The following is a 12,199-nucleotide window of genomic DNA, read 5'->3' as shown; positions in this document are numbered from 1 at the left end:
ATTTTAGTACACTCACAATAGATTATAGTATTTTCTAAGGTGTCAGTGACAACCAATGCTGCCATCAATTCCTCTTCTAAAAGATGCTTAACAGATACATGTAGAGTAATAAAAATTATACTGATGCTGCTTTTGCAATCAATAAGGATTAGATTTTTTTAAAAATAAAAATATTTCTTTTTTTTTTCTACATAGAGGCACTTGGCTGCTTAGAATTACTTAGCTTAAGTATGCTCCTTTCATATCATACATCCCTGATTCTCTTCTGGATTCCTGAATACCATTGCTACATGGAGCTAGATCACCCTGAGTCATTGCTGGTGCCTAATGAAGGGGTGATATACAGAGAGCTGTCCCTTAAGCCTCTGTCCCTAAGAGAATCACTAATCCCAGAAGCCTCCTATCCTCAACCAGGGCCCACACCGCATTTTACTTAGATTCCCCCAATGGAAGTAGTTATCATAAAAGCCTATGTCTCCTACAGACCACCATAACCTTCCATGTGCCTTCTTCATCAGCCCTAACCCTATACTAGGAGTTCCAAAGCCAGGCCAGGCAAGGGTATAAAGAAGGGAGAAACTTTCATTGTAGGATATGTGTGTTTGTTTTGGAAGAGAATAGAGAAGATCTTTTGTTCCTAGGGGCAACAGGAAGTGTATTCCCCACTTGGAAATTGGAATGCATTCCCCTATGCACTATCATATTCTATCAGTAGTATCAAACACCCACAAACATTTCTCAAGAATGTATTATGTGCCAGGTATTGCGTTCAACTGTATTATTTCTGCCTCACATCCCTTCGCTGTCTAATCCATCCTCTACATAGCTGCCAAATTGATTTCTTTAAAGTTTAGATCTGACCATGATATTTCCCTACTCAGTCCATTCCAATCTCCCTATTGCTTCTATGATCAAATATAATATATATGTATGTATACTATGTATGCCTATACATATATGCATATATACATATATATATATATATATATATATATATATATAGTGTATGTGTGTATGTGTATTACACAAGCATATTATAACTGGGTTGGATTTGTATCAGGAATGCAGAGTTGGTTCAACATTAGGAAAACTATCCATATAAGAGACCATATTAATAACAAGAAGAACAAAAATCATGTTATTATCTCAACAGATGCAGAAAAAGCTTTTGATAGATTAGTTGTTGTTTTTAGTCATTCAGTTGTTTTTGACTCTATATAACCCCATGGACTTTTGTCTATGGAATTTTTTTGGCAAAGATACTGGAGTGGTTTGCCATCTCCTTCTCCAATGTGTCCCCGTTTTACAGATGAGGAACTGAAGCAAATAGAGGTTAAGTGACTTGCCCAGGGTCACACAGCTAGTAAGTATCTGAGGCCAGATTTGAACTCAGATCTTCTTGTTTCCAAGCCTGGTGCTCTATCTACTGTACCACTAAGCTGATAGATCCAATTACCTATGTCTATTTATATAAAAATACTTGAAAACATAGAAATGAATGTACCATTAATTAATATGGTAAGTAATAGCTAACTAAAATTGAGACCCAACATTATGCATATTAGGGATAAACTAGAGGTCTTTCCAGTAAGATCAGGGGTAAAGCATTGTCACTACTCTTTTATATTGTGCTAGAAATGCTGTTTATTTTGTATTAAAGCCTTTCACAACCGGCCCCAACCCACCTTTCCAGCATTTTTACTTACCTTTGTACATTTGTGGTCCATTCAGACTGACCTTCTTGTGATTGCTTATACACTCCATTTCCCCTCATTGCTTTTGCACTTGTTGTCCTCCATGTCTACAATGTGATCCCTCCTTCTGTTGCTTAGAATTCCTGGTTTCCTTAAAAATTCATCTCAAGAGTGAATCACTACATTAAACCTTTCTTCATTTCCCCCCACTAGCTGCTAATGCCTTAGCCTCACCTCTTCTCGTCCTGTGTCTATTTCTATATGCACACATGTATCCAAGGTGTTCTGGAGCCAGTTCTTGCTGGCTCATGCAAGCCAACTGTTATATTTTTGTGTTTTTTTTTTTAATTTTGAGGCACTTAGGATTTAGTGACTTGCCCAGGGTTACACAGCTAGTAAGTGTCAAGTGTTTGGTCTGAGGCCGGATTTGAACTCAGGTCCTCCTGACTTCAGGGCTGGTGCTCTATCCACTGAGCCACCTAGCTGCCCCAATTGTTATATTTTCAATGTGAGCATTTATACCTGGAAAAATCTCCAAATGCTGCAAATCAAGGCTTGATTTATTGTTTTGTTGATTTTCTAGACTTAGGAAATGATGGGAAAATGTTAATAATGCAAATTACACTTAAAGGTGTGTTGTGTGTATGTGTGTGTGTGTGTGTGTGTATATATATATATATATATTTTTTTTTTCCTGCACACCTGGTTGTTAATCATTTACTAGCATACTCCTGCGTAAATCCATCCATCCATCCACATGCAGATAGATGTATCTGTGTGTGTATATATATATGTATTTTATATATGTATATGCACATGCACATATGCACATATAAATATACATATGTAGATATGTATGTGTGTTATATACCTCTGTGTATATATATATATACATATATATGTATACATATATATGTATACATATATATCTGTATATGTATATTATTTCCCCTGATAGAATGTATGACAGGAACTGTTTCATTTTTGTCTTTTTATCCCCAGCCCCTAAGATAGTGCTCATAGTAAGTGCTTAAAAATGCTTGTTAAATGATTGATTGCACCTTTTGTAGGTTAGCCTAGGAACTTAACCACCCTCTTGTGACACTGTTTCTATGAGAAAATAGATACCTATTTTTAAATAACTAATTTCCAAAGAAAACTTTAGAAAGTCAACTCATACATAAGTTGAATATTGCTTTTCTTTTAAAAAAAACTTGCCAAACCTATTTAAATATTAATTTTCTTTTAATAAAGAAATTGTAATGATATGGTGTTGCTTTAGTAACACTATAAAAGCTTGTTAGGATCCCATTTTATGTATGCCTGCCAAACTCAATTCTATTATTACAGATATACCAAAGAAGTAAGAACAAATGGCCATTAATGCTCATGATCCACTTTACCTTGTCTATATTTATAATTTTTATTTCCATGTCTTGGTATGACTGAACAGCAAGCAGTTTTGTGAATGAATAATGAGGAAACAACAAAGACCTTTGTTTGATGATCCTCTGATTGTTAATATATAGTAAAGGATAAAACAAAGTGTTATATGCCTACTAGAGGTGTTTACCACTTTCATGGAGGCTGTCAGCTCAGGATCCAAATAAATGAGGCATTCTTTACAGGTGTCAAGGTCCCCCAGTTACTTCTGTTTAAAGGTGATGTACTGAAAGCATCTAGCCCCAGAACATTGCAAAGCCTCTTAAATAAGCTCCATGATTAATAAAATAATTCAGCCTAAGTAATCAGAGAGGAAAGACAAGTAGATAAAAGGACACCTGCTGACCAAACTGTAATAAGCATTTGGAAGAACAATCTTTAGAGCTGGTTCATCAATACGTATATTTTATTTATTTTTAAAATTAAATTAATTTTTTTTTACATTTTAAGTTCTGAACTGTCTCCCTCCTTCCATCCTCATCCCATATATATGTATGTATGTGCATATATATGTTATATATATATGTGTGTGTGTGTGTGTGTGTAAAACAATACTTCTGTTTATCACTTCTTTCTCTGGAGGTGGATGATGTCTTCCTTCATAAGTACTTTGTAGATAAATATTTATAATACCCAGAATAGCTTAGTTGTTCACAGTCATTCTTTGAACAATACAACATTCTTTTAGTTCTGCTCATTTCCTCTTCATTATTTCATGCAGGTCTTCTGATGTTTTTTTAAAGTCAACTTTCTCATCATTTCTTATATCACAATCACACACTATGACTGGTTTAGCCATTCCCCAATCGATGGACACCCCCTTAATTTCCAGTTCTTTGCCACCATAAAGGGAGCTGCTGTAAATATTTTAGAACATATATGTTCTTTCCATCTGATCACTTTGGAAAACAGACCTAATAGTTGTATTTCAGGGTCAAAGGGTATAGACAATTTTATAACTCTTTGGACATAATTCCAGATTGCTCTCCAATCAGTTTAGATCAGCTCACAGTTCTACCAACAGTGTATTAGTGTCCCAATTTTTCCATTTCCCCTCCAATATTAGTCATTTGCCCCTTCTATCATCTTAGCCAATCTGATAAATTTTGAGATATTTTAACATTTTAATTTGCATTTCTCTAATCAATAATGACAGAGGATTTTTTCATATGACCATATATAGTTTTGATTTCTACACCCAAAAACTGCATGTACATATCCTTTGACCATTTATGACTGGTTGATTGATTGATTCATATTCCTAGGTATATATATTTTAGAGAGAATATGTGGTCAGACAGTGAACTTAGCTGAGAATTGGAGAGGAGTAGCAGAGCAGGCCAAAATACTTTTGGCACACTTCTTTTAATGATCTGTTTCATAATATAAGTCAAAGTATCTAATATGTTAAGACTAGAAAGTTGGGGATAAAGACATAACTATTTAATTTAGGGTACCTTAACTTCATTCTGCTTATTGACTAAAAATACGTTTTGAGGCTTTCCCTTCACACCCTCAAATTGAAGAGAGAGCATCTAGTTTATTATTCCTCTCCCTCTTCCAGTCATCTGCCATCTTCCTATTAAACAATGATCCGAACGTTGTTCCTGAGCCCTCTCCTGTATGCAATTCTATGCTGAATTCCAATATTTCATTGAATGTATTGCTTTTCGTTGAGTGTATTGGCTTTCATCATCCTGTCTGGCAGAGAATTGAGAAAATAAAATAGTCACATTTTGGGCAGCTACTTTGAAGGTATTTTGATGGTTGTTAAACTTTCCACTTAATGGGTCAAGCCCTAGGTTTACTGTTGAGTGCATCATAGATGTGATCCGAAGCCAAGATGGCCCCCTCCTGCAATGGGCTTTTTCTCTGGAATCATGGGCACCCCCAGTTCACCAGGATTTTCTCATTTTTCTCTGCCTCATTGTGCCCTGACTATAGGGTAGAACTCTAAGGAAAAATCCCTTAAACAAAACTTAGGTATGGCTCATGTCTAGCGTCTTCCCATGAATCCTCCGAATTTCTACGTTTTGTAAGTCTTACCCTGCCCACTTACCTTAGAATAATTTCTGTGGATAGTTTACCTAATTACAGAGGGGAACATTTGAATTATCTTGCAGTATGAAGATTATAATTTTCTTGTCGACATTTTTTTTTGGTGAATTATAACCTAACTGAATTTTTATCCTTTTAGGGTGTCACATTCCCGGAAGTTCTCAAAATGCAGCATTTTGGAATATAAGGACTTTTTACAAAGAGGGGGAGGATTCTGTCTTTTTAACAGGCCAACAAAGGTCAGTCACTTCAGCTAGTACTCTCACTATGGCTTTCTCTTATTCCCATCAAACAGCAACAGACCAGTAAAAGGCAATCTCTAAGTCATAATAGATTAATTTTTCTTTTTTATGAGACTTTACCATAAAGAAGACCAGTGGAATAATGATAACTGGTTTTTTACTTTGGTGCTAAGTACAAAAGGCTTCTAATTCAGGTAGGTTAAGAATTCTGTCTCAGTGCGTTTAGGCTTAACCTGTCCTCCTAGGCAGTTGATTAGATGGCCTGGTTAAATAGGCCAGAGAAAAAGGCAGTTTGTGAAGATCATTTTTATCAGCTCTGTATCCATATTATATTATTTCTTTGGTAAGATATGTTATTTATTGACTTGACAGCTCATTGATATTGACACAGTGTATGGTGTTTGGAAAATTCAGCCACTTCTTAGCAAAGGATCCAGAAACACTCATGAACTAGAGCTGGGGTCAAGCATAGGCAAAGTAGACAGCCACAAAGGTCACAAAATACAGTAAGACACAGTGAGAGACACTTTTTACTGAATATTTTATACATGTACATTTTGTGTTTTGGAGGCAGTCAGGTTAAGTGACTTGCCCAGGGTCACACAGCTAATAAGTATCTGAAGTTAGACTTTATCTCAGGTGCTCCTGACTCCAGGGCCAGCACTCTATCCACTGTATCACCTAGCCGCCCCCTAATGTACATTGTTTGAATAGGAAATTTTTCTTTCTATGGCTCATAAGTATTTTTGTGATGTAACATGTGACTCTAAAGCATGAGTTTTTAAATGTTTTTGTGCCATCAACATCTTTAGCATTCTGGGGAAATATAGGCCTCTTCACCAAATAATATTTTTAATCACATTCATATGTGAAGAAAATGCTAAATTTAAGTTAGAGGTTAGTTCTCCTGGCAGAATAGAAGAGTGATCTGTTCTCTCTTCCTCTTTGGCAGCTGATCTCTTTATGAAATAGTTCCAATGTCAGAGCTACTCTCTGGGGTCCAATAAGTCATGTGGCTTGGACTATTTCCCCTATGATATTACCAACACAAGCACCAATGAGATGGGTCCTAGGGCAATATTACATGATAATTGACTAGGAGATTCTGTTGACTCATTAGTGTATTTGCTTTTCTTTGATATTAATTTCTTGTGATCACATATTAAATTCCCCTTATCACCAATCTCTTTTAGTTGTTTGAAGCCACTGAATGTGGAAATGGCTATGTGGAAGCAGGAGAGGAATGTGATTGTGGTTTCCATGTGGTAAGCATCTGAGACCTTTAAAAACTACCTTCTAGTCCAGACACTGAAAAAACAAATACAAGGCAGAGTCCTACTACTTATCATAGCTTCATTATCTTGTTTTTGTAACCACACTCTTCAAGATTAACCTCAGTTCAAATGTATTTAGAAGATTTATAGTGTTATTTGCTATAATCTATGGTTGAGTGAATACTTAGTTGAAAAAAATAGAATGGATTCTTTGGGTTCCATTTTCTTGTTTCTTTTTAAGGCTACTTAGGCCTCTTTGATCTGAGGTATGTGAATGTAGACCATGAAATATTGTTCTCCCTCTCTCTCTCTTTCTCTCTCTCTCTTTTCCTTTTCCTCTCCTCTTCTAGAGTTCTCTGGATTAGATGGCTTCTGAGATCCCTTCTAGCTCTAAATTTATGCGTTGTTGTTAATTCTCTTTCAGTCAAAGAATAAACATTTATTAAGCACCTACTATGTGCCAGGCACTTGGGATGCAAAGAACTTTTATTCCCAAACACTTGTTTGCCATTGCATAGATGGTGACCTTATTTGGACCTTTCTTGGTGAAGATCATTGGGAAATATTAAAGGGACAGTGGGGTTGTGACCCATAGTTTAAGAAGTGTTGATAGGGATTGGGAGTGGAAAAAGTTCAAGAAGCCCTGATCTAGAGTGAAAGACTCCTTGATCCTTCACATTAAGTATTTTCTCTTAGGAATGCTATGGCGTATGCTGCAAGAAATGCTCACTTTCGAATGGAGCACATTGCAGCGATGGACCCTGTTGTAACAGCACCACCTGTCTCGTGAGTTACTCCAACACACATTCATCCTTCTTTTAACTTCTAAACTAGATAAGCAACCCAAAGCATATTTAACTGTGTGAGAGAAATAATGCTTGTGCAAGAGTTTGTCGATTATTTTTGGTGGCCACTGCCTTTAGCAGCCTTAGAAATAGTTTTGTTTTTTTCCCAAATAATTAAGGGCATCAAAGACATCTGGCAACACATAACCTTGTAGTTAAAAGAAGAAGAAGTCCTCCTACCTGTTGCCTTCCTTGCCTCTCTGAGCATTACCGAGATCTGGGAACATAGTATTATGAAGGTTAATTTCCCAGCATGAGTAGAGGAAACCTTAACTCTCTGAGCTTAAAAGTGTTGTCTGAAAGCTGCCCCATTATGGACAAGAGGCTGGTACACTCCCTATGGCTGATAGATATTGCTGTTTCCTTCATACCCTTGTTTCCCAGCTGGGCTGCTTTCCCTGCTGTGCTAACAGTCTATAGTTCAGTTGAATGGAGGATTGAGTGATCCATGAAGCCAAGTGAGTAGTGAAGCAAAAATGGATACAGACCCAGGATTAAATTTTATTTTGTGCATCTACAAAAGGAAAAAGGAATGTCTTTCTTCATTGAATTATACTCAAAATATTAGGTAAACCTAATGAAGATAAATATATATAATATATATATATATATATACACACACACATACATATACACATATATGTATATAATGTATATGCATATATGTGTGTTTATGTGTGTTCTACCTAATATAAGTTAATTATAGTGAAGTAGTTTTTGACAAAACAGAAGGAAGAACTTACTAATAATTATAACTGTTTAAGAATGGAATGAGATGCTCTGTTATCTTGGTGTCTATTTAAAATAATGATCATGTCAAATTAGTTTTTGAAACCTGAACATATTACTTTTTTGCTGATGATTCATAGGCAAAGTGGGTGGCAGCTGGCTTACATCCATTTGGTATCTGCCTCATGACTCATGTTGATTGCTTGGTGGAAGTCATGACTTAAAAGGCTCTGTTAACAGAGACATTGACATTTTCAACTTAAAGAATGAGAAGACTATTGGAATTCTCAAATAACTGATTCTGATGCTTAACTAATGATCCTCAATTTCTAGTTTCAGCCACGAGGGTATAATTGTCGAGAAGGAGTAAATGACTGTGACATTACTGAAACCTGCACTGGAGACTCTGGCCAGGTATAATGAAATGTGACCATCCATTTCCCAGCTTGGATGCGTCTCCTTATGAATTCATTTAAAAAAGCATTTAGCAATGAATATTTCTGCAGACTTGTTTCTGTTTTTCTCCCCTTACTCATCCTCCTTTACCTACAACCATATTGTGATGTGGTTTAACTGAGTAAATTCTGAGTTTTGTTGTTTTTACATACAACATATATACATATTTATATACATATTTTTTATATACTAGGGACAGGAAAGTTTTTATTATTCCCTTAAGGAACAAGGCTTTTAATTGTGTTCTGTCATAATTTAATCCTTCTATCTCCCTATTCATTTGGGGGACCATTTATTAAGAGTATCAGCCCTTGTGATTTATAACCAATTAACCTGGCTCTCTTATCCTGGTACCCCTAGCTTCTGCAGGTGAGTTAGCCGTGTGCAGAACATTTACCAGTTTCCAGGTCCCACATATGGAAAGTACATGGAAATATGGTCAATTGGACCAGTTGGCAAATGTAGTAATGTTAAAATAGGTTCTCTAGCAAATATATTCATTGGCCAAATTTAAACGGGCATATTTAGATTATTCTTAATGTGACTTAGACGTTTCCATCTTGTACCATTTAGGCATATTGCTAGGTTTATTCTTTGCATTGTTCCTCTGATATGTTGACACATTGTTGGCATTACTGGGTATTGTGTTTCATTTGAAAAAATACGTCCTAGTGGATAGATTACTGGGGCTGGAGTCAGGAAGTCCTGGGTTCATCCTGCCTCTGACATTAATTCTGTGAATATGGGCAAGTCATTTAACTTCCCATGTCTCAGTTTATTGATTTATAAAGTGGAGAATAAAATAATGTCGATTGTACCTAGCCCACTGAGTTGTTGTGAGGCTTTCCTGAGATAATGCACATAAATTTCTTTGCAAACTTTAATGCATTGTATAAATAATTATTATTGAAAATCCTTAGGAACTACATAGTAGAATATATCATGCTTAAATTATATGGAATTGATGACTCTTATGTCTTGAAACCATTTTTCTCAGGCTTTTGAAAAATCTAAATGTTCTAATGAAGATTTGCAACTTTAATTTTTGAAGCATCATTGCCTAGACTTGAAATATTTTTAACATGGCTAACATGTATGAATTAACCTGTTACATAAATGCCTCTTGCTCATTCAGAGATAGTTCTTCAACTCCCAATTGAGCAAATAGAGTTAGTGTGGCACAGTAAAAAAAATAAACAAAAAACAAAAACACTAGTTTTAGAGTCTGATGACCAGGATTTGATTTTTTATTGTATTTCATTGTGACCTTGGGCGAGTCACTAAATCATTCTAGGCCTCTGTCTCTTCAACTGTAAGATGAAGGACTTAGACTAAATAACCTCCAAGGTCCTTTCCAACTCTAAATTTATAAGAGACATAGTGGATAGAGCAGCAAACTTGGAGTTAGGGAGCCCTGAGTTCAAATCCAATTTTAGGAACTTACTTGACTCTGGGCAAGTCATGACCTCATTGGCTTCAGTTTCATTTGAAAAATGAGAAATTCAATCTATTTTTTTGTCTGCGGTCCTATTTAGCTTTAAATCTATGATCCTAAGCTGAGAATTGCTTTGCTTGGAGTTGGTTTCTTATGGTGTATTAGGTTACCAGGAGGCAATGTGGTTCAGTAGAAAGCTGCTTCATTTGGAACAAAAGGGCCTGGGTTTGAATCCCTCCTTTGTTATTTGCTCCCTGTGAGACCTTGGTTAAGTCACCTAATTCCTCTATGACTCAGTTCCTCCTCTGTGAAATGAAATTAGCATACTAGAAAAATTTACATGAACTGATGCTGAAGTGAGCAGAACCAAGAGAACATTGTACACAGTAACAGCAACATTGTGCTATGACCAACTCTGATAGACTAAGTTCTTCTCAGTAATACAGTGATCTAAGACAATTCCAAAGGATTCAGGATGGAAAATGCTATCCACATCCAGAGAAAGAACTATGGAGTCTAAATGCAGATCGAAGTATACTATGTTAACTTTTTTTGTTTTCTGTTTTGTGATTTGTTTTCCCTTTTGTTCTGATTCTTCTTTCACAACATGACTAATGGAGAAATATGTTTAATGTGATTGTACGTGTATAGCCCATATCAGACTGCATGCCATCTTGGGGAGGGAAAAGAGGAGGGAGGGGGGAAAATTGGAACTCAAAATCTTATAACAGTGAGTATTGAAAACTAAGAATAAATTTTAAAAAATTTTAAAAAGAAATGAGAGAGGTATGCTAGTTAGCTTCTGAAGTCCCTTCCCCCTCAATCTGTGATGTCCTGAGTGGACCAAACAAGAGTAGTGTGTATGTAGAAGTTGTTAAAGAAAATAAAGCCTCCTCTTTTCAGGCAGTTGTTGCACATTGTGCACATGACTTCCCTGATTATTTCATGAGGCCTCATACTTGATAAGAGGAGTGAGTCTCAGAGAATAAATATCTATGGACAGTTCTGGAAATTAGCCATGCTGTCTGTCCAGTTGACTTGATTTTGATATGTTTATGAAAACTGATGGAAATTCTCTACATTATATCTTATAGGAGATTCAATAAAAAGAAATGTGTGATCAAGAGAAATAGCTTACATGAATATAACATATGGATGTGATTGCAGATTTGTTGTTGTTCCCCCTTGATTCTTGAAGAGGACCAATGACATCATGAGGGTGCTATCTTGACTGGTGTGTGTGAATTGGATATGACTGAGGCAGAGCTTTGCAGAGTCCTCAGCCTTACTCTCTCCTCTGGTCATCAAAGTATAGTGGCAAGGCAGAGATCAAGGTGACTGGTGATGGTCCAGGATACAGTGGTGACCTTGGCCTTTCTAAATTAGGGTCTTTCTCAGGTCTCAGTTTGTCTGAGGTCACAGCCATTCATTGACTCCAACAGCTGGGTAAGAGTTGAGACAAAAGATGGCCCAATTTACCATCACAAAGATTTCATTTTAAGAGAGGAAGATCTTCATAGTTTCTGGCCAGAACAGAAAACCATGGCTATTTGCACTCATTCACAACCATCAAAACCTGAACAATGAGCCACGGAGGCTTTGGTTGAGGCTATTATTGGCCATTCAGTGAAAGCCAGAATGATATGGGTTTAAAGGCTTAGTCAAGTAGCTCCGTTTAAAGCACAATGGGCTTTTTTTAAAAAAAAGCCTGTCTTTCCAGAGCTATATTTCAAGAAATCAAAAATGAAAACTGCACAGGATAAAAAGTGAATTGTCCCCGCTTTTTGAAAAAAAAATGAGGAGGAGGAGAGGAAGAAGGAGGGGGAAAAGGATGAGGAGAAGAAGAAGAAATAATTAATAATAATGATGACGATGATGGTAATAGTAGCATTCCTCAATTTCTGCTCTAATTGGCAGCTTGGGTCCCACAGGGCAGCTGCTGCTACTCTCAGATAACATGGTAGAGAGAATTAATACAAAACATTCTTCCAAGATCCAGGTTCACTCTTTCCCACAAACACAT

At 36.3% G+C, this 12,199-nt stretch overlaps 1 protein-coding gene across 2 annotated transcripts in view; it reads left to right on the top strand.

The window, feature by feature from the left end:
* ADAM23 (ADAM metallopeptidase domain 23) overlaps positions 1–12,199 on the top strand; it is a 244,957-nt gene that overhangs the window by 179,420 nt on the left and 53,338 nt on the right. For both annotated transcript variants that reach the window (XM_021008754.2, XM_021008750.2), the window contains exons 15-18: positions 5,335–5,434; positions 6,631–6,702; positions 7,408–7,497; positions 8,619–8,699. In XM_021008754.2, coding sequence (XP_020864413.1) covers positions 5,335–5,434; positions 6,631–6,702; positions 7,408–7,497; positions 8,619–8,699 — 343 coding nt within the window. The remainder of the gene's footprint in view (positions 1–5,334; positions 5,435–6,630; positions 6,703–7,407; positions 7,498–8,618; positions 8,700–12,199) is intronic.

The sequence above is a fragment of the Phascolarctos cinereus genome, unplaced genomic scaffold (assembly GCF_003287225.1).
Source record: "Phascolarctos cinereus isolate Bilbo 61053 unplaced genomic scaffold, phaCin_HiC Scaffold_7;HRSCAF=346, whole genome shotgun sequence".
NCBI classification, from domain to species: Eukaryota; Metazoa; Chordata; class Mammalia; order Diprotodontia; family Phascolarctidae; genus Phascolarctos; species Phascolarctos cinereus.
The sequence above is the reverse complement of the archived record's forward strand: the minus strand, read 5'-3'. Positions and strand labels throughout refer to the sequence as shown.